Source organism: Rhizopus delemar, genomic scaffold, assembly GCF_000149305.1.
Source record: "Rhizopus delemar RA 99-880 supercont3.1 genomic scaffold, whole genome shotgun sequence".
Lineage (NCBI taxonomy): Eukaryota > Fungi > Mucoromycota > Mucoromycetes > Mucorales > Rhizopodaceae > Rhizopus > Rhizopus delemar.
The window spans coordinates 2,552,979-2,575,722 of NW_027137827.1; the positions used below are offsets into that span (position 1 = coordinate 2,552,979).

At 34.8% G+C, this 22,744-nt stretch overlaps 6 protein-coding genes across 6 annotated transcripts; 3 read left to right on the forward strand and 3 right to left on the reverse strand.

Moving 5' to 3' along the window:
* Positions 1-358: 358 nt before the first annotated feature.
* RO3G_01012 (uncharacterized protein) lies at positions 359-5,915 on the reverse strand (the record flags this gene model as incomplete). Its single annotated transcript, XM_067655603.1, has 9 exons — positions 359-1,150; positions 1,244-1,294; positions 1,349-1,495; positions 1,557-5,105; positions 5,165-5,278; positions 5,345-5,448; positions 5,502-5,672; positions 5,737-5,820; positions 5,879-5,915. 9 exons carry the CDS (start codon positions 5,913-5,915, stop codon positions 359-361), a joined length of 5,049 nt encoding a protein of 1,682 aa, XP_067511704.1.
* Positions 5,916-6,456: 541 nt separating this feature from the next.
* RO3G_01013 (uncharacterized protein) lies at positions 6,457-7,068 on the forward strand (the record flags this gene model as incomplete). The annotated part of the gene is made up of 2 exons (XM_067655604.1): positions 6,457-6,580; positions 6,836-7,068. 2 exons carry the CDS (start codon positions 6,457-6,459, stop codon positions 7,066-7,068), a joined length of 357 nt encoding a protein of 118 aa, XP_067511705.1.
* Positions 7,069-12,642: 5,574 nt separating this feature from the next.
* On the reverse strand, positions 12,643-13,410 carry RO3G_01014 (uncharacterized protein; the record flags this gene model as incomplete). Its single annotated transcript, XM_067655605.1, has 1 exon — positions 12,643-13,410. The coding sequence occupies one exon, from the start codon at positions 13,408-13,410 to the stop codon at positions 12,643-12,645; it is 768 nt and encodes a 255-aa protein (XP_067511706.1).
* Positions 13,411-16,231: 2,821 nt separating this feature from the next.
* RO3G_01015 (uncharacterized protein) lies at positions 16,232-18,134 on the reverse strand (the record flags this gene model as incomplete). Its single annotated transcript, XM_067655606.1, has 8 exons — positions 16,232-16,367; positions 16,425-16,554; positions 16,604-16,867; positions 16,925-17,294; positions 17,361-17,547; positions 17,590-17,708; positions 17,763-17,891; positions 18,045-18,134. 8 exons carry the CDS (start codon positions 18,132-18,134, stop codon positions 16,232-16,234), a joined length of 1,425 nt encoding a protein of 474 aa, XP_067511707.1.
* An 890-nt stretch (positions 18,135-19,024) lies between these two features.
* On the forward strand, positions 19,025-20,494 carry RO3G_01016 (uncharacterized protein; the record flags this gene model as incomplete). The annotated part of the gene is made up of 11 exons (XM_067655607.1): positions 19,025-19,061; positions 19,174-19,217; positions 19,286-19,343; positions 19,405-19,472; positions 19,530-19,750; positions 19,806-19,866; positions 19,921-19,972; positions 20,021-20,056; positions 20,117-20,200; positions 20,258-20,332; positions 20,379-20,494. 11 exons carry the CDS (start codon positions 19,025-19,027, stop codon positions 20,492-20,494), a joined length of 852 nt encoding a protein of 283 aa, XP_067511708.1.
* Positions 20,495-21,113: 619 nt separating this feature from the next.
* Positions 21,114-22,653, forward strand: RO3G_01017 (uncharacterized protein; the record flags this gene model as incomplete). Its single annotated transcript, XM_067655608.1, has 5 exons — positions 21,114-21,118; positions 21,172-21,748; positions 21,824-22,051; positions 22,125-22,239; positions 22,346-22,653. 5 exons carry the CDS (start codon positions 21,114-21,116, stop codon positions 22,651-22,653), a joined length of 1,233 nt encoding a protein of 410 aa, XP_067511709.1.
* Positions 22,654-22,744: the final 91 nt, after the last annotated feature.

A 22,744-nucleotide genomic window follows, 5' to 3' on the forward strand; every position in this document is an offset into this window, starting at 1 on the left:
GTAGGTTAAGGGGTCAGCTGGAGCATGAAAAATAATATACAAATTAAAAAAAAAAAAAAAAAAAAAAAAAAAAAAACGTTTCAAATTATCTAAAGAATTTGGGAAGCTAAAGTTCAGAAACAGCATATATGTAAGCAGCATTTGAAAAAGATGTATACTATATTATTGATGCTCATCCATCAAATGCAATTAAAACCTGAACCCTACCATAAAATTTTCATGATAAGGTATTCATTGAAAATAAAAATGCTAATTTAAGTTTTCAAACAAATGAAAGCTTTAGTGATGACCCTGTTTGGCTTTTTCCCTTACAATGTATTATACACCATATTTATTAAAATTCATAGATTTTGTTTATTTACAAACTTTTGTTTTTTTTACAAGGTGAACCTGGCTCCGAATCCTCAGTTCTTTCACGCTTGCTTTTAGAAACCGCTGATGTTTCATCTTCAGCCTTGGTTAGCAGGGTGTATTCAGCTTCAGGCATTTCTTCGATTGTTGTTCCAAGTACGGAAGAAGTAGGTGTCGCCGTTTCTTCATTCTTTTCTAACGCTTGTTCAACAGGTTCAATAGATTCAACAGGTTTAGTAGATTCAGCAGACTCAATAGGCTCAACAGATTCAGCAGGTTGTTCAGCAGGTTCAGCAGGTTCAGCAGGTTCAGCAGCTTCAGCAAGTTCAACAGGTTGTTCAGCAGCTTCAGCAGGTTGTTCTACAGGTTGTTCAGCTAATTGATTTGCAGGTTGATCTACTGGCTCTTCTGTAAGGTGATTAGTGGATTGTTCAATGGTGCTTTTAACTACGTGTTCAGTGATGGTTTCAGCAATATTTTCAGTAACATTCTGAACAGGTGTCGTTGGCTCAGCAGCGATAGCTGCTTCAGAAGCTGCATTTTTTATGGCATTGAGTTCATCCTGAAGGCGTTTGTTTTTGTTTTGCATCATTGAATTTTTCACCTTTAATCTTCCTATTTCGATGTTGGCCTCTTGTAGTTCTTGGCTTAATCTCTCTACTTCAGCCTCTAATTCAGCGATCTTTTCTTTTAAAGCAGTTGTCTCTGTTGTATCAGCCCCATTGCCGCTTGCTTCTTTATTTCTCGTGTTGTTTTCCTGCTCAGCTTTCAACACTTTAAGCTCTTCAGAAACCTTATTCTATTATTTATAATGCTTCTTTAATTTTTCTATTCTTCATCTTTTTTTTTTTTTTTTTTTTTTTTTTTTTTTTTTTTGCTTAGTTTGGTTTACCTTCTCTGCTTGGATAATCCTTGCTCTATTCAGTATACCAGCATACTTTGTCTAATGACATTATTCAGTTATCATCACAAGATAGAATTATATCAAAGTACATACCTCGAGCGTTGAGTACTCTTCTGCTTTTTTCTTCAACGATGACTCAAAGTTCTTTACTCCTTGTTCAGCCATCTGCCTAGCTTCTTGTTCTTTCTTCAGTGCTTCCTCTAATGATTTGACTTTCTGTACATCTGGTATAGCAGCCTTCTACATAGAAAGAAAAAAAAATCAGTATGCATACAGATGATATTTTTTTTAATCTGCTTACAGAAACATCAGTTGAGCCCTCTTTGATTTGCTTCTGTAACTGCACGACTGTTGATTCAAGCTCGGTGTTCTTTTTATTTGCATCAACAAGTCGGTTTTTGAGCTCCATAGCAAATCGTTGTCTTTGATTAGCATTAGAAACAAGAGCTGCTTGATTTGATCGTGTTGAATCTAAATCGGCTTCTAAGGCTTTTATCTTCTCATTTAGGGGTGATACTGACGATCTTAATGACTGCAACTCGGCAGTAGTCGCTTCTAGTTCAGTCTTGGCTGCTTCATACTCTCTCTTGGTTCGTTCAACTTCCTTCGGATCAACTTGATTGTATTTAGACAGGATTTCAGCAGAACGGGCAGACCATTCCTTTTCTTTGGTAGTGAATGTCGTAATCTTCTTTTGTGCATTCTGAAGTTGAGATTCCAATGCTGCAATCTTAAATGATAATGGCTCCATTTCCTTCATCTTGTCTGATAATTCTGTCTCGAGTTTTTCAATCCTTGCCTTCAACTGATTGTTGTTTTCAAGTAACATGATGTTTTGAGATCTAAAGGTATCAACTTCAAGCTTATAGCGCGATATCTCGGCAGAGTCATTTTGAGATAAATTATCAGAGACCATTTCAAGTTCCTTGATTGTCTTGTGAGTCAATTCTAATTGATATTTGGCATTGTTTAACTCCTCTTCAACAAGTCTACATCTCTTGGATTCATGTATATATTTCAATTCACTTGCTTCCTTTTCACATCGAAGGGCAGTATTGACTTGCTTGAGTTTTGTGTAAATTTCACTGGTGAGATCAGATATTTCTAGATCTGTTGAGTCCTTGACGGTCTCATTCCATTTAGCAAGCTTATCAAACAGAGTTTCTAAGTGACCATCAATTACAATACGATTCTTTTCGGCTACTTCATGACTCTTCTTGATGCTTTCTTGGAATTCAGACCACTTAGCTGACTCGCTCTTATAACATTCATTAATAGACTCAAGTTCAGCTTTGACACCCTCTAGTTGCTGCTTGCTGCTATCAAGTTCTTTCTCAAGTTTAGTAACCACTTCACGGAATTTGTTTGTGGTTTCCTCGGCTTTTTCACGAGCCTTTTCTTCTTCAAGCGCTTTCTCTTGACTCTCATTAAGAGCATGCTTCTGTTCTTCTACAGAACTATTCAACTGTTCAACTTGCTTTCTCTTCTCTTCTACTTCAATTTCTAAGCGTGTCTTGTCTGATTTCAATGTTGCATTTTCAGCTGTAAGTTCATCTTGGGTGCTCTGAAGCTTTTCACGTAAAGCATCGTACTCTTCCTTTGCTTTTTGGGCAATTTCTTGAGATTTAGAAACCATATCGTTACGAGCAGCAAGGTCAGACTTCAATCTTTCAATCTCACTATTAGCTTTCTCAGCATACTCCTTGTGCTCATTCGAGGAGCTATTGGCCTTCTTAATATGATCCTCCACAATAGATGCATATTCATCCTTTTCATCCTCCAAAACACGAACACGAACTTTCAATTCAGAGATGAGCTCATCATGTTCATCGCATGTGGACTTATTATTGCTATTTGCGCCGGTAGAGAAAGCACCATTATTATTCATCTTCTTCAAGTTGTCTTCAGCTTGTGACAACTTTGTCTCAGCAACAATCTTTTCTTCCATTATCGTATACACTTTACGTTCTAACTCAAGACTCCTCTCTTTAAGCAATTGTACTTGACCCTGAGCTTCCTTATATTTGTCTTCAATTCCTTGATAATTTGAGGATTTAACAAGTTCAAGTTGTTTCTCAAGTAACTTGACAGCGTTACAGCAAGACTGTAAATCACTAGACAGTTGATCAGTTTTATCCTTGTAAACTTCTGTGCTTTCGGTAGACACTGAGTGGATTCCGTTGATGCGAGAGTTGATGCTTTCTAGCAACGTACTTAAACGTAGACTGTCAGAGCTACTATCATTTACTTCCATCTTGAGACGATCATAAGATTCTGTCTTAAACTTGACCTGGAACTGCAAATCCGAATTTTCATTTTGAAGCTGCTTAAACTTCATGTCATACTCAATCAATGAGTTTTTGATCTCTTCAATTTCCTTATCCTTTGTAGCTAGATGGTTACTAATCACTGAGTTTTGCTGTCTTTCTACATTTAACTCTTGTTCACGTTGTCGCACTGTATCCGATAAAGTCTCTGCTTTTTGCTTCAAATAAATGATTTCAGCTTTAAGAGACACAAGATTTCTTCGGATTTCACTTTCTGAATTACGGGATGTTTGAAGCTCTTGCTTCAGCTTGTCAATTTCAACAAGTGTTTCAGAACGATAGCTTGCATACGACTCGGATGTTTCTTTAAGCTGGGTGAGACATAATTCAAAAGCATGATTAGAGCCATTTATCAGCCCCTTTTCTTCTATGAGGTTCTTTTGCTTTTTAAGCTCTTGTTCAAGGAGCTCGACTTGTGTGTGTTTATCGACAATTTGTTTTTCCAGCTCGGATACCCTATTCTCGGCTTTGGCAAGCGCTTCAGAATTATTTCCTTCTTCAATACTAATGATTGTATTCTTTGCAGTAGACAATTCATTATCTAAGATGTACATCTTCTCAGTGAGACGTCTATTCAAGTCCACGAGTTCAACAGCATTCCTAAACACCAAGTCATCATGTGGCAACTTAGGTGCGGGTGGGAAAAATTCAGACAATAAAACTTTCGCAGATTTTTTCACAGGCATAGGTATAGGGTCTCCACGTTTTTGAACATCAAAAAGTAAATATTGAAGTTGATAGGTAGTGTCATGTAATGTATCTTCAAGTCTAGCTTTTTCAGCAGTCATCTTTGAAAATTTGACTTTCATTTCTTCGAGATGTTCAGATACTTCTCTGCATTTTGCTTCGCGTTCTTCACAAGACTGTTGGCACATCTTTAATTGTTCTTTACAGCTCTCGAGGTCTTTACTGAGTTGATCGAACAAGGCTTCTTTACTGTTTAATTCGTGTGTTAAATTTGCAGCAACTGTGGTTGAGTGTTCAACTTTTGCAAGTACCATACAGTATTTTTGGCGAATTTCAAAGAAGTCCTTGTATATATCCTCAGGATATTTTCCCGTCTTTTGGTATTCATTAATAAGAGCAAGCAAATGACTACCACTTTCGTTGTAGGGGCCAGGAGGTACAATGTCCATACCAGTGACATGTTTGAACTGTGCACGAAAGACATCCTTGTCTTCTTGTGATTGGTTTTCCAGTTGTTTGACTTGTTGTTTAAGTTGTGTGATTTGCATGATAAACTTTTGTGTCTGTTCTTCATTTTCACTCATTGCTTTATCGCGTTGTTCAAAATACAAGTCATGATTCTTTTTTAATGAAAGATATGAATGTTCCAATCTACTGAAACGAAGTTGCAATTCTTCCTTTTCGCTCTTAGTAGCCTCCAATTCATTCTTTGTTTGAGCCAGAACATCTTTCGTGGAACTTAATTCGGAAGCGGCTTTATGTAATTGATCAACGGTACGAGCCTTCTCTGCTTCCAAATTTGATGTCGCTACTTGTAGCCTGCCAATCTTATTGTTCTATTCTTAGGTGTTAATGAAAAAGTATGAAACCAACTTGAAATGCATTGGCTACTTACTGTTGTAAATTTTAATTGTTCATATTCTTTTTCCAAAGCACAATATTTGCTACGAACTGAGTTTTCATTTACTTCTTTATCCTTGATTGTGGCTTGAAGATCTTCGACTGTTAACTAATTTGACAATGATAAAATTAGATCCAAAAGAAAGAATATGGACTCCCAAACTTTAGATTTTACTTTAAGTTTACAGATTTCAGATTTCATATGGGATTCAGCAAGCATATACTCTGTTTCCTTTTGCAGAAATGAATCCTTTTCCTTCAGCAGCTTAGTTGTTCTAGCTGTATTGAAAGATTAACATCATAATGCGGTGTTTATTCTCTCTATAACTAACCTTTTTCTTGTATCAGGTTGGTACGTAAATTATTCTTTTCTTCAAATTCATTTTGTGCGGCCTCTTCCATTGAAGCAACTCTGCTTTTAATCTTATGAATTTCATCTTGTAATTGTTGATTTATGATGTTGTCCTCTTCTTTTTCAGATTTTGATTTCTCAAAATCGCGTTCTATATTAACTTTGTTAGAAAAAGATGGTCAAAATGACACGCTATTTTAAGCGCGGCTACGAACCCAAGGATGCATATTTTCTTTGAAGCTCTTTAAATGCATCTTCAACTTCATAGTACTTTTTTCCCAATTCATTATCAATTAATTCTATAGAAAAAAAAGCCAAACTTTGAGTAAAGTAAACCAAGATTTAGAAAGTGCTTACCCTGTTTTAAATTTATAGCTTCATGTATACTTGACATTGGAAAAAAAAAAAAAAAAGGAAAGAAAGGAAAAAAAGTAAAGAAAGAAAGAAAAAAAAAGGAAAGAAAGAAAAAAGAAAAAGGAAAATAGAGGTAGTGTAAAAAAAAATACAAATGAAAAATACAGACCTTTTTACAGCCACCCCAAATAAATTATAGGACAAAGAAATTTATTAAGGAAACTTTTATGCACATAACAAAATAAAGTTGCCTTTTTCTCATCCATCAACACATTAAAAAAACATGTCTACTCAAATCAAAGATTGCACCCGACCTTTAGTTATGTCTGAAGATGAAACAAAAGAAAGTAAAGCATGGGGGTTTTTATCTTTTTAGAATCCATCACACGCTTAGAGAGATTGCAGAACTTGTTGGCTTGAACAAGTCCACTGTACAAAATATAAAAGCCAGGATTGATGACTATGGCAGCCCTTTATCTCACAGGCAAATTGGGCGACCATTGAAAATAAATGAAAGAACTGAAAGGCGCTTGAACAGGATAATTAGAGAGGATTCTTTTGCCTCTTTTAATGAAATAAATATGAAATTAGCAAAGCTAGATGTTTTTGTTAGCATAGAAACTCTTCGATCGTATGTCGATCGACTCGGATTCAAATCGTACAGAGCAGCTCACAAGCATAGATTGATTGCAAAACACCGCAAAAGTAAGCTTCGCTGGGCGAAGGGGCACATCCATTCGGCCAAAGGCCAATGAAAAGACATTGCTTGGTCTGATGAGTCGCGCTTTTGTGTAGTAGGCAGTAAACGCGGAAAAAGAGTACTTAGAAAGGAAGCAGAGCGCTATGATGAGAGAAATATAATATATACAGTCAAGTGGGGTGGCGGTGGTGCTATAGTTTGGTGATGTTTTTGGAGAGGAGGTTTCGGATCTTTAGAAATTATTGATACCAGTTCCGTAGACCAAGAAACATATATCAACATTTTGGCCAATAGGTTCCATCCTTGGTTTACAAATATCACGGCACATCAGGAGAGGGATTTTATCTTCCAAGAGAGTGGTGCTTCCTGTCATACAGGTGGTTATATTCGATGGTGGAAGGAAACCCACCAAATCAAGGGGTTTGAGTACTGGCCTGCTCAAAGACCTGATTTGAATTCCATTGAGCATATACGGAATGCTATTGAAAGATAAATTGAGAGAAAAATATCGTCCGTCAAAAACTTGGAGCAATTGAAGGTGGCTCTACGAGAGAATGGGAAAGAATGGATGATGAGTTTGCAGACCGATTAGTTCGAAGCATGAAGAGACGATGTGAAGCAGTTATCAAAGCTAAGGGCGGCGCAACAGAATACTGAAAATGATTTTATGAATACATTCTTAAAATAAACTTGTGAATCTTTCTTTTGTCAAAACCTGAAATTCCAAGCTTAAGTATACACGTAGTGTTTGGTCTTGAGCTTGCATGCCATATTTTTCAAAATTTTGTCTCAATATTTTATCCCAAAATTTATTTGGTGTGATCATATATGAAAAAAACATGCATGTGACGTCACTAACTTTTCGTTTTGATTGAAGAGGAAATAATAAACTGAAAATAAGTCAAAAAGAAAAGGGTACGCGCTATTTTAGTACCTATGCTAAGCATTATTTATCTAGAAATGTAAATAAAGCATCTCCTTATCAATTAGCCTTAATCAACGTACATCATTTTATTTTTTTATACTAAACACTCAAAGGAAAAAAATATAGTTTTAAAGTTCCAGAACGGGTTTGTGTACTGGCAAACAATCAAGTTTAATGTTGTGAAACAAAACAAGCATTTTTTTTCAAGTATCCCCCATTTTATGATGCAATCGCTCTTGGTTGATATAAATAAAAATAATATAACCAAATAAAATCAACAGGCTTTAAGGAACCGATATTTTCAGGCAGATCTTGAGAAACAATAAAATAAAGTTGAAGGGAATTCACCTTCTTCAGATACAAAATGGTTATCTTCTCATCAGCCTTTCTTCTCTTATGTACTTTTTTTTTGTCTTACCAGGACAACCTATTTCGCGGATATATCAACAAAAAGGGAGATTGATTTTCATTAGAGTAAAAAGCTGATTCTCACAAACAAAACAGGAATATGAAGATAGGCTGCTTTAGTTTTACCAAATAATGCAACCACTTTAAGACATTTAAGCCTTTTCTTTTTACACTCTGAATAACAAGGCCTCGATCCAAAAGAACTGTCCCAAATGCCTTTGTTTATAATTCTTGTGAGAAAAAAGAAAAAAAGTGGGATGATTGCATACTAATAACAAAAAACGACATTGTTCCTGATTGTCTGAAAAATTTAGACGGTTGAAGTTCAGGGATACCGTTACACAGCCATCAAATACAATAAGGTGATCCTAGAGAAGAATGTATTTTTATTAAAAAAAAACGCGGTACTAACAGTGATAGTACTAGTATTTGTTAATCACGGCAAAAATTAATATTCTGTTGCTGTGGGAGAGTATTATGTTTGCTTCAAATTTGGTCATACGGACTTTAAGAAAAGAAACGGTTCCCAACGTGTTTATTGATTATACACTATCTGTTACAAATTTGATTAAATAGAGTGATAAATAAATAAAAAAAAAGGTTTATTTTTAATTAGAATATATAAATACATCCGATCCAGTTGTAAAAACGATAGCAACATGTGGTTTACTCGTACAAGAATGCACATGCATTTCTTTTGGCACAAAAAATTCATGCACACCATCACCTACTAGGCAAATTACTAAATAAACAACCTATATAAAAAAACGTATTTTCAATTGTTTCAAAAGAATGATAGATTCTCCTGTAAAAAAAAAAGAAACAAGAAAAAATGCAATCAAATTACCTTTTCAAAACATAATAAAAGCCCTCTTCAACCACATCTTGATTAGTTTAATCATATTTTAGTTTTCCCTTTTTTTGAAACTTCACAAAAAGCAGAATAAAAAATGAAGTAAACTGAAGGTCATGTTATTTTTAAAAAACAAAGATGAAAATGCTCTTTCCTCCACCCTTTTTTGTTTTTTTCTTTCATAAAATGAAGGGCTGAGGAAGGAATTAATATAGTAATGACAAGATGATTAACAAAGCATACGTTTCACAAGACCTTGTCTACTTTGAAGAAAGTTGTTACATGATTCATTAAATAATAGTATATACAATAGCTATAAAAGATTTAGATATAAAGGTATTAACTTCATACATAATGCAAAGTAAAGAGGGCAGACTGGATCTAATTTTGAAAATACAAGACGAGAGCTGCATTAACAATGCGAATAGGCCATGTTACTCATTTTATGCAATTTAAAGCGGAACATAAAGAAGTGTTAAGCGAAATGTGAAGGAAAGGAAAATACATTTGGTATAAGGAAATTTAAGCAACCTTTTGCCGTTTTTTATTTTATCTAAATCGGAAATCATGAATCAGGAAAGTATAGTTGCTTGCAGCATAGTGTATATAAAGCAAGTAGATAAAGTATTTCTTCTAATAATAATAATAAAGAGAAAGAGTACAGAAATAAGGTGATAATGATATCGCATCACAAGTCATCGAGAAAGCTTAATTGTGTAGTTTCTGAAACACACTCATCGATAGAGGCATGGTTGTAATGGCTTTCAGTCTTTAATTCAACAAATTATTATTCAAGATCACAATGATACTTTCATTATTATATAATTCTAAGGCCGACTTTGGTAACACTTTTATTCGGCTATCATTGCATTTTCCATGAAGGCCACCTACTAATATTTTTGCAACACAGTGTTGTTGCTTGAAATTATTAGTGGATTAGCGTGAAGAAAGAGTTGAGGAACTGACTTTGTAGGAGAAGCTAACATTTCCAATGTCCAGATTAGCAAAGGTAAATATGTTGTATGACTTTGAGCGACAAGTATTCACAAATACAGCTAATGCTCGGCATACAATGTGCGTTGAGGAATATTGGAACTTGAAGCGTATTTTATGGAGAGTTTGTATCAAGTTAGCACAGCTGACCTTACTGGTGTATTGATATTTGGTCAGAATATCTTTTTTTCAATTGTATTAATATCAAAAAGCATCGCAAACAAAGCACCAATATAATCCAAGTCAGAATTTTTTGTAACCCAAACTCTGGCTGGATGGTTGGCATAAAGTCGCAGACTTAATGTAGTTAATCAACTGATCGTTTTTATATATACTACCAACTTTTCCCCTTTTCTATTCATTCAATATGGTGACTCATACGTTGCAGAGACGTATCAGTATTAGTACTCGTAATTGGTAAATTTGAAAGTGATGAAGAACCTTTTCTGTTAGCACAAGGTTCCCTATAGGCATCCATTGATTCACAGTAACCTACAGTTTATGAGGTTCACAATCACTTATTTTTTTGTTATTTATGATGGAAGAGCCCACAAAGAATTGGCTGCATGTAAATCGTAATTGGGAAGAATATTCCAAATATTCTATTTACTATCTGAGAGCTGACTGAACCTAGCTCCATTTTATTTTTCGATTAGACATCTGACAAGAGTAATGACCATAATGAGTGATTGGCAAAAGTCTGGCTTGCAGATCGTTCTTTGCATTTGCATTGATGTTAATAGATTATCCGATTTCATTTAAGTAGTAATAATTTATCACAAAGAGGAAGCAAAGTATTCAGTGCTGTCCTGTCCCTCTCAATTGCCAGATTTGATCCCAACCGAGCAAATGAAGTTGAAATTAACTCTATATGAACTAAGGGCAAGGAGCATTTATGAATAATGAGAAAAAGAAAAAAGGTCTGGGAAACATTTTATAAGCATATTTATTGTCAATATGCTAATAGTATGCTGGCTAGAATGCAATATATAATAAACGCTAAAGATGCGAATACCATAGTAATGTTTTTTTTCTGCTTAAAACTGTTTCAATAGTACTCTTGTTTAAAATGACCATCTTGCGAAGTATAGTTTATAAAAAGAAATGTGATTTATAGTTCTTTGTTGCATAAATCTCATAATAAATTAAAAAACACCAACACTATATAGTTATTTAATAAAGCCACCAAATGTGTCGGTTTTATTTTTACTATAATGATTTTTAATATGCTGTAAATTCTCTATCGTCTCTGCCACATTTCAAGACAAAAAGACGATTGTTGCTCTTATCATTATTCATATAAAAAGCAGCCCTTTATCACATTTGTATTGCATTTTTAAATCGGAGCGGTGGTAACTATTTTTATGGTTCCTCAGTTGCGAGCCTTTTCTGATCTCTTTTGATACATTGTATGTACATACTCTAAAGTTATGATGATGGCAATTTAAAAAAATCAGTGACATCCAAAAAATTAGCTAACTCTTTTTATTTTGTTCACATCCTTTGACAACTTATAGGCTCCTTCTATGAGTAACTAAACTTCCTTGATCACCTTCTTAGCACAAATCCTAATTGGCTAACCTCGCTTGAGTTCCTTTTAAGCATGAACCCTTTAAGTTCCTTCTGAGCTCCTTTAAGGAATGCCCCTCCATTTTATTCTGAAAGATGGTATTTATTAAAACACAAAGTGACGAATACTAAAAAAGCGGCAGACGAACCATTACTCTAGAGCAAATCACCTTATCTAATTGAGTTTTGCTAGTACTTGAATCAAGCGCCACTATAAGGGTTTGGGGTAACTATGCCGAAACAAACAATGTAGCTGAATCTATTAATTAATCTCTTCCATACAAGAACGATGTATCTCATTTTTCGAGTAATACAAATATGCTTTTAAAAGCTAATTTGGTTTAAGTGTTGAAGAAAAAGGATTGTGCCTGTAACTAGGTTTTAGAGATATATTAGTATATGGAGACTGATTAACTTCTATCCTTAAATTTTCTGACATTTTTGTATTTCTTAATGTGTAAAATATGACAAGATGAAAAAAGTTAACCAAAAAAAAAAAGTAGAATTATAACTTTCGGTATTAGCTTTCATGCTCTATCATTTTTATTTCGTGGAACGAATACTGAAGTTAGTATGTAATCATACATATTATATAAGGACATGATAGGATATCCTTTTAATTTTGTTCATATTACAGTAGTAACAAAAAAGCAGTATTGCTAATAAGCACGCTTGAAACTTGAACAAAGGTAAAAAGCAAGTTGATTTTTGAGAGAAAAAAAATCAGCATGATAATAAAAGCCAATACTTCTGTGTTGTATAAAGTGGAATAAAAATACTTGGTAGTTATCTTAAGCAACAAACAAAGAGTTTGGAATGAAGAAATACATTTTCTATACGCTATGTTCAGTTCCTGCAATAACAGTACAGACTTTATTAGGATAGATTGGAGAAATATATAGACAAGCAAAAAATATAACAAGAGCAAAATATGGGTTGTATTTTAGACATTGTTAAATATACGTATATACCATGGAGATGCTTATCAAAGTTACCATTGTTTCTAAAATTCGTGAACTCTTCCTTCTCCATTGTATTTCTGAATTTCGCGAACTCTATCAGTCTATATTTTCCTGACTGTATTTTAAGATACAATAGGAAAATATATTATATCTGCGCTTGATACTCACCTTTATTGTTTTCATCTTCGGGTAATGCTGTCTAAATCTAAGCAAAAAACAAAATAAAGGTAAAATTTGCATAACTGAGGAAAAGAGAACTTCTTCCCGCTTTCCATCACTTTCTATAATTTTTGCCTTATTTGGAAAAGCGGAAAACAGCGCGCTGAACAGGGCCTTTGAGGCGATGGATAGCACGAATTACACGTTAAGCGAAGACGCTCCATGCGGCACACTCCTTTTCATCTTGATCGAAGTCGTCATAGTAAGGGTCTCGAAGGTTGTTTGGATCCAAAGAATCGTAATTGTTGTGTAAGGGAATTTCGAATTTTTCCAATTGGGAGCGGACTTCAGCTTCATAGTTGTTATGGATGAGGAGGCCAACGAGATAACGGTCGGGATAGTGAATGCCCAGGACACGGTTGCTGTTGATATGCAATCGTCGAAGTAAAGAACATATTTGGCGAATGGAAAGGCGAGGTTGTATAGAGAGATAAAGGTATTTAAACCCTTGATTGGTGGAAGGGGAACCGAAAGTGTGAGCGACAGCCGTTTGGCTAGGAAGCGGTGGAGCATATTTAGATTTGGAAGCTTTTTGGTGGAGATGAGGTTCAAGCTCTGGAGATGGGGACGTTTGGTAGATAGTTTAAGTTGTAATGACGAATGGGAAGCAGGTGAACAGGAAACGGCAGCAGTAGAGACGCACGTAGGTACAATGGTAGGTGGATCCTGAGCTAACCGCTCAAGAAGGGAGGCGTTTTGTTGCTGTAGTCGATTGATTTCAGCCTTGGCTGCAGCAAGTTCTGCTTGTAATTGCTTTACAGTAATCATGCTTAGGTCTGGTGTTGTGGATACTTTTTCGTTAACAAAGACATTCTGGCTACCGTTGTACTCAATGAGCTCTTTCCAGTCAAAAAGACTTGAACTCAACTTTTGTTTTATAATATGGCCTCCTTTCTTGTAATCCATTTCCAAACAGTGATTTATTCACAAGTTACTTCTTACTACCCTCTGTCCTTTTCTTTTTTTGCCCTTGCTCCCATAAGGGATTTTTTAGCTTCTTTCACATCTCATTTGATCTGACTTGGGCAATTATGGTATCTTGAAGCGCCGCATGCTCATTTAAGCAAGTAAATAGGATGTCTAGCTTAAACGTAACTGAGGAAAAAGCAGCAACTTCAAAGCGCATTTGAGGGTGAAATAAAAATTCCGAGAAGATTGCACAACTAAGGACTATATCCGCTTCTTCTATCAACTCATTAGTTACACAGTTTAACAAAAATTAAGATAATAAGGCGCCTGAAGTAACTATGTATTTTAAAATATGCAATGAAAATTTTTAGAGCGGTGATGTATATCATGTAAAACATGGTAATTTGCAATGATAAAGAGCTTGGAGATAAAGTGCCTGAAAGCATGAGTATGTGAATGATGTTCAATATGTAGCGAAGGCATAGCTGTAATCGCTGTGAAGATCGTAGGTAGCATGTAATCAGTAGACATATGAGAAGCACGGATTTCTTTGCAGCTATTGAAAAAGTGTGGCGTTCACGCATAAGTCGTCCTTGAGGACGGTAAAAACAATTACTTATTTCTCGTATGGAAAAAGCTTTAGAAATAATACAGTACTAATTGCTTGACAACAGATTTTAGAAGCGGAAGGAACTCTGTTAGGTACATTTACTAAGCAGCACTGTTCCATCGTTTGCATTGTACTCCATAACAAAATATAAGTAGAACTACGTAAAACTTCACATTGTTCTACACTTTTTGAAACTGAAAGCTCTTCTTTCTGCAAAAGACGAATAAAGTGCTCAACTTGATCAGGATTATGTATTCTTTCTTTCTTTTTGATTCATAATTGCAATCAAATTTATTTCAGTACTTGGGGTTGCATTTTGGTTTGCCTGAACTGAGAGGTAGTCTCCAAATCAAGAAACTTTTCAAAATGACCTATTGGATAATTATGTCCCAACATCCATCTGTCGTATCCGAAAATAACTCACAGTATGAATGTTTCTAAACAAATCTAAACAGATTTAAGTGCATTTTCTGTAATAATAAATTTACTCAAGTAGTTAATTCAATATTCTGCTCTAATACTAGTCGAAGTTATGTTGCTGGATTGTAATGAATGGAAGTCCATTATGATTTGGATTTAAGCTCGAAACATTTTATAAAAATCTCAAGTCGTTTCAAGAGAAGAAAACCCTTACTACAACACTCGATCAATTTATCGCTTAATCCCAGATCGTCTGATAAAAAATGTAATCCGTATCGTTTTCAAGTCAAAATACTGTATTTAAATTGAAAGTTTAAACCAACCTGGCGTACCATAATTTAATGCACATGACATATATTGTGTTTTGTCAATATGTGTTTACAAACAGCTTTGCGGTCTGGAATAGGAAGCATGTTGCAATTTCAGTTCAATTTGTCCCATCGATCTTTCAAAATGTTTATATTCTTTTTTTCGATCATTGTATCACATTATATTCCCTCATCTGATTGGGATCAAATTTTCTAAAAAAGAAACGAGTAACAGGAAGAATCTCAACCAGATGGATTAAATTTGATAGAAAAGTCATTAATCACTAATACTTCGCAAAGAAGATAGATACACAAAATGATTCCTCTAGATTTTTACAAAGTAGAAAGGATCACAAGTGACTACAAGTCATAGTTATACAAATCATTTTGCAGATATTTTCTATTTGAAAATAATTCATTTAATTGTGGCTTAGCAACTTCATATTATCTTGAGAGTTTGGCATATTTCCTTACGAGAATTCTAGCTATTTCCCGACTATGTTATTGAATCTCTGCTTTCTTTATGTCAACCTAAAATAACGTCTTTACATTGGTTGAATGAAAAAATTTTTTCGAGATACTTTGTGACAGTTAATAGAGTATTCCCGAAGCTACGGAGTTTTATATTGGATTTGTCTATAAAAGAGCACCCATATCTGGTTTACTTTTTTTTTTTTTCTTTACACTTGCATTTTTCTCTGAAAAATACAAAATGTTACTATACTAGGGCGTAGGAGTCTCCAAGGCTCATAATTAGTCTGCGCATATCCTTAAGTAACTCAAGTAAGAATAGGAGATTATTCGAGTATGGTTATGAGTAGCTGGAACCTTGAGTGAACACCTTTCGGGGTGGGATCTCGGTGAAGGTTTGCTCATAATTTCGAATAACCTGGATGATATATTCCTAAGCTTAAGGTATGGCACTATGTGTCAATGACCTGAGGCAAAACCATATCATCACCATTTTTATTAATTTATAAAATGAAAAAGAAAAAAAAATTTTTTTGGTCACTAATTTAAATTTGCTTCCGATTCAAGTATATGTTGTATCGAAGATTTTATTCCTTGCCATATTACTTGTTTCTCTGAATACTGTTGATAAAATTCTTTCAAGTGGTGACCACATGTCTAAAGCACGAATGATATAGCAGATTACTATACATACAATACATAGAGCAAGATAGTAAGGGTTTTTAAGAATAACCATAAACTCATTCCAACCCAAGAATATTATTGCTACAATTGCCCAGGTGGGTAATTCTGTGGTAGTAGTAACTACAGACCGTTTAGCTTCCAAATAAAATGCATCTGATTCTTGCTTGAAACGATTTGATATATCAACTTGTTTTCCTTCACTAAGTACAACAAGCGATTGCTCAAAGTCAAAATCGTCTGTTGGTTCAATATAAATTTCGGTTGAATTCAAGTCGATTTTTGAAAAGAGTTTAATCAAAGATAACGTCTATTGAACCATTTTACACTATTGGCTTTGAATCATTACACCTCTTTTTTTTTCTACCTCATCTCTAGCTTTTTTAAAATAAGCATCAATATTGTCCAGAGGTTTCCATACTTTCGGAAGCCCGTTGTTATCATATCGAAACTTTTCTTCGAATCTAAAATGAAATATGTTTAGTACTTTGTATATTTTTTTGTTTCTCAGTTCTTTTTACCTGTTGCGTAGTTTCAGGAGAAGAAGGTTATCAACCATTTCTTCATCTATCTTTCTTTTTAATATAATCCATATTTTTCGTCTTGAATCTGCAATTGATTCTTCTATTTCTGTGGCTGATAAATTAAAACCTGTATTAAATGCATCAGCACTCAGTCAAGAACCGACTGTTATACTTACTTTGCGCTTGTTTTTCCAACACTTTCTCGGCATTTGCCAATGTGGATTTGTAAGCATCAATGATCTTATGCCACATGTTCGAAGCTGGCCTATTAAGTTCCAGTGTAACCAAATCAGCGAGTTCAGCTTCTACTCGCTTTTCTAATAATCTGTTCATTTTTATGAATTCCTTTACTCGAACTTTCGATGCTATATCATCTAATTCTTCCTTTAAAAGCCCTTCTTCTTGAACATAAGACCAATCGGTGCCCTCGAGCATCATAGCTATATAGATGAATAAAGAATCCTATGCTCTCGCGATAAGTAGATTTTTTTATATACCTTTTGCGCCATCCTCAAAAAAAGAGCTTGCTTCCTTTAAGCTTGTCATGACTATTTCAGCAAATTTATACTCAGTGTTTTTCAACTGCTCCTGAAGGCCCTTTTCAAATATCCAAACTGCCTTTTTGTGCAAGTTTTTTAATTGTCCTACGAAATAAACATTCAGATATGCATTCAACTCAGTCATCATCTCTGCTCGTTTTTTGTGGTAAATGTTTTGACTGTAACGAGAAGCATGTCTATCAAAAGACTGGAGCGTTTCTTGATGGAGTCGCTTCATCTTTTCACCCAAATCTTCTAATATTTCTCCTTTTTCAAGAACAGACGATTTGAATGGTGCAATAGCTTCGTGGAGTTTTGTAAAGACATCCTATTAAAATTGAGTAGGATATATCAGCTCATACACAAACCACTGATATTAAATAAACAGAATTACATTAGCTATCTCATCGCACCTATATTGAGCTAGTAATTCCTGTTGCGTAGGCAAATCGAGGTCTTTGTTTTCTAATATTTTATCCCATATACTTGAAGCATAGAGTTGATAACCATCTGCAGGAATACGTTTGTGATACTCAGGACGGAATACGAAATTAGGGTTATTGGGATTATTAAATCTAGAGCTTTGATAAAGAAGAGAACCTATAAATTTTGTGTATAATTACCTTTCTCGAAGCTTTACTACCTCTTCTTCAAATTTTTCAGGCATTAATATTTTATGAGGTAACCCAATAAACATAAAATCAAAGTAGTCTGTAATTTTGCAGTATTCAAGTCCTTTAGGCTGTATACATATGAGTTCTTTTTCTTGTTTCTTATCAACAAGTTTGTTATTTACCTTTAATAAATCTTCCCAAATCTTTTCAAGATCTGCTGTCAGTATTTCCGACAGATTGCTCAAGGGGGTTGTGCCAATAAAATCCCGAATGACAATTAACAGTAATGTCTTTTCCTTGCTTTTGGTTTTCTTTGTCAGAAATGCAAATCAATTGCTATAGTCATTTTACCCTTTTTGATCTTGGAACAATTGCAAGTTGACTTCAAACACCGTCTTCAAAAGTCCCATATTTGCACCTTGATAGAGACCTACTTGATGCTCCCACAAATTCAGTATAATTACCTCGCTCGTCGCCATAGAAAATAAGGCAGACTTGCGCTCAAAATCCTGATCTTCTCCATGCTCACGACCATCTGTGCCCTCGACGTCCATTACTAACACATGCATACCTCGACCACGAGAAAGCCATATGCCCCTTGTTGTCTGTTGACGCTGATCTTCATTCATTTCTGCAAAGTTTGTATCAAATAGCTTATTCAGCAAAGTGCCTATGTTAATGTGTTGGATAAAAATGGAATTATAATACTCGAGAAATCATCACTTTTGCCAGTGCTTTGAGATCCAAACACAGCTACAACATTGTATTTGAAGCCTGCATCAGATAAACCCCACTTTTCCATATACTCAGAAAGATGTTCACTAAATAGCTCATTTAGTGTATGATACGCTTTACTCATTAGACAACTACCTGAATTTCTGATGTTCGTCAACAATCTGGATTTGAGGAATTTCACTTGTATCAGAGTCCCTATACTTATCAACAGAATCATTGAGAGTTGTTTTCTTTAGGCTAGTAGATCCTGCCTCTAGCTTATTAATGTTATCCATGAGGTTTTAAGTAGAAAAGCTACAAGAAAAAGAGCGAAAAGAACTGAGGAAACGACCTCTCTAAAGCCTTGTTTCGGAGTTATTTTGTCAGTTTTCATGCGAGAAAGAGGGCGATTGCATCCTCGATCAGGCAATTGAAGTCACATGCTTATACTGCGAATAAGACATAGTATTTTTAGAAATAAATGTCGCGTTTACTAGTCAATTTTTGTATATATTATATTATAAAGTTTGTAAAAATGCGACTTTACTTTCTGAAAATGGTATACTGGTTTTCTAAAATTTACCTGTATTATTATGCGAATTGATAAAATTTTTAGTAGTAAACTTGATCCATTTGTTTTCACCGCTTCCGCTTTTCAATAGTCCGTAACACAATCTAGCTGTTCCGGCTTTTTTTTTTTCTTTTCTTTTCTATTATTTTAGAACTTAAAATGAAAGCAGTCGTAACAGGAGCATCCGGTTTATTGGGTAGACAAGTTGTTAAAGCATTTGAAAATGCTAATTGTGAAGGTTATAAAAAAACAAGAACATCGATTACTGGAATTCGTTATGCTAACGTGAACCTTTTTTTATTTCGCAGTGGTCGGCACAGCTTTTTCACGGGCAAGTGGCAGCTTAGTTAAGGTAAGCTTTGTTTATTAGCGATATCACACACTATGTGTATTCCAATTTGAGTAACCGTTTAAATAAAGTTGAATCTTACTGAAGTTGAAGCTGTGAAGAGTTTTATTGATGAGCAACAACCTGATGGTAAAAATGGCAATGACAGCTGAAGTGCATATCTAGTATTTAACCTTTTTTTCTTTTTCAGTCCTTGTTCACTGTGCTGCTGAACGTCGCCCTGATGTCGCAGAGAAAGACCAATCTGGAGTATTACGTGTAAATAGAGTTTAACAGTGTCTAAATATACGTTTGTTCTTAGCAAACCATTTTTAGTTGAATGTGGAAACACCAAGAAATTTGGCAACCATCTGTAAGTCAAAAGGAGTCATGCTTATTTACATCAGCACCGATTATGTGTTCGATGGTACCTCACCTCCTTATGAAGTTGATGATAAGCCCAATCCTCTTCAATTCTATGGTCAGACTAAATTGGATGGAGAAAAAGTTATTAGAGAAGTGTACCCTGACGCAGTTATCCTTCGTGTGCCCATTCTGTAAGTATTTAATTAATGACAGCGTATAACTAGCAACTCAAAGAACTCTTCTTAGTTACGGTGCTACTGAATACAATGGTGAATCGGCAGTGAATGTTTTGATTGATACCGTTCTTGTAAAGAAAAGAAAAAGGAAAAAAGGAAATTGAAAATAACTTTCTTTATTGTAGTCTAAAAAAGTTTCCAAGGTTGATAATGTAGCTCAAAGATATCCTACGAATGGTAAATATAACTCATTAAAGGCATATCCGTAGCTCATGATTGAAATAGTGGCTGATGTGGCTCGAGTGCTTAAGGATCTAGCTGGTAATAAAAAAAGGAAAAAGTAATTCAAAATAGACATACACTAAATGAGAATTTATAAAGTCAAAAAGATTAATGATAAGCAAGACATTCGTGGTATTTACCATTTCTCTGCTAAAGAAAGTATGACAAAGTATCAAATGTGTGGTAAAGTACAGATGCTTTAATAGTGAAATTAAATATATTCAATGCATCATTCAATAGAAACATTTGCTAGCATTTTGAATGTTCCTATGGACCATCTTATTCCTCAAAATACGGTTGATCCTTCAGCATCAGGTAAAACAGTTGATGTTTTAATAGCTTTTTTTTAACATGTTCCTAGTCTCGAGACCCGATAACTCCCACTTATCAGTCAAACGTCTTGAAGAAGCTGGAATTGATACTCATTTTGTAAAGTTTGCTACATGGTTCGATGGTCACTTGAAGCTATCTGCATAAAAGACATAAAGCATTTTTGACTCTTAAAGCAACAATGAATCATAACAAACTATTGTTTTTCTACAGAAATCTTTTTTCTTTCTTTTTCTTAAAAAACGGTAAATCATGCAACCCTTTTGCCAATGAAAACCAATTGTGTTTGAACACAAAGGTCCCACAGTTCATTTTTTTGTTTCAAAAATGAGATGGTGAGAATTTATCTCTTTTTTTTTCCCCTAAAAAATCAAATCGGATGAAAGACGTAATAAACCGTGAATTGAAAGAGCACTGGATTTTGCCTGTACTCTTTTTAAATATGTAGGCAACTGGAAATAAAATAGGTTTATTTTTGCCCGAGTGAATAACTTTTTTTTTAGATTCTTTGGTTTTGGATATCAAGCAATTCCACTTTTTCATATGGACTTACTGTCCTCTTGTCTTGAGTTATCTTAGATACCAACACTATACGCATATTATTATAGTCTATATAGTCAGCAGCCTGGCTTTTGCTTTGTGTTTTATTGGAAATTTTGCTGATCCTGAATATGGTCCAGGGTTCCCAAAGGCCTCTCTTATTATCTGTAATTTATATTCTTTCTTCTTAATCATCTAATTACTAATCTTTTTGCTATCCTGAAACATGTAGTAGCATCATTTTTGATAAATTGGATACCACTTATTTCTTTTATTGGCGATAGCTATTTAGTAAAACACACTCGCTGCATTTGGACTCGCGTCTTTTTTTTCCCTTGTGCATGGACAAGTTTATGGTTTCTTTATCAGAGCTTTGGAGGACTTGGAGACTACTTTACACTATCTACAGCCTTAGTCAACTGGCCAGAGATCGCACAGGCCACCTCATTTGCTGGTAGACCTATCCTTGACTTCTTTGTTGCCTTGTTTGCAACGACTTTATTAGAGCTTCCAAACTATCCGATTTATCTCTTGTCGTCTTCAGAAAAGGATCAGCATCAACCATTATTGGAAGAGTCTGCAGCCGAAGACGGTGATATTGAGGGACAGCATGTTTATAAAAAGACTTGCATGGCATTTTTGAAGCACCCTGTTACTTTATATGTGGCCCTCATGACCATCATTTACACATATGGTGGCGCTTGCACCAATATTAGTACAGGCTCCTTTTATCAAGTTACCTATCCAAAATATATTCCCAAAAATCAACCTGTAGGCTGTGTTGTAGGTGGTGGATCCGCACTTCCTGAGCTCATTACTGATTATGACTTCTGGTTTAATAAATCCACCAAATTGATTAATGTAAGCATCTTTTATCCTTTTCTTATAAAGCAAAAAAATGAACCTCAATTGACATATATCATGTTTCTCTTTTAGGCAGGTGCCAAATTGGTTTTATGGTCAGAATTGGTAGTAGTAGCAAAGGATAAGGAAGAGGAAGCACAGCTTCTACAACGTGCAAAAACATTTGCCATTGAAAATCAGGTGTATATTACTATCACTTATGGGCTTCTTGCGCCTGTAGAGCAAAATAAGCTTGTTTTAATCACCAAAGAAGGGGACGTTGCTATTGATTATAACAAGGCACATCCAGTTCCTATGGTGGTGAGTTCTTTTTTTATTCTGGATTTTTGAATTTGCATTATTGAATTTATTTTAATCTTATACATTTCATTAGGAAACGCAACCCCCTGGGGAACCCATCATTCAATTTGTGGACACGGAGGATTTTGGTAGAATTGGGGCGGCAATATGTTATGATTATAATTTTCCAAGTTTTATCCGTCAAGCAAGTAAGCTTAATGTTGATGTTATGCTACAATCCAGTTGGACATGGGGTATATTACTCTGGTTACTGTTTGATGCGAACTCAATATTAACGTTACTCTCCATCTTTAGGTCCTGTTGGAACTTATCATGCTCAAACGAATAGTATAAGAGCAGTTGAAAATGGCTTTACGTTATTCAGATGTGCTTCACAAGGTCTCTCGGGTATCTTTGAGTCTACAATGAATGGTGTTTTCAGCCAAAGAGTCGCCTCGTTAAATGCAGAGTCTTATTTATTTTATTTACCTATTCAGAAGCGGGTTGCTACTTTATATGGGTACATTGGTGATACTTTCAGTTACTTGGTAAGCCTCTGCGCCTTGTCAATCATCATTTTGACTATCCGAAACAAATGCAAGCTTAATAACATATCAATTTAAATTACCCCTTTATAAAAGACACATACGACTCCTTTTTTTTAAAAAAAAAATGGAATTAGAATTTTTTAACAATTCATACCTTTTTAATTCA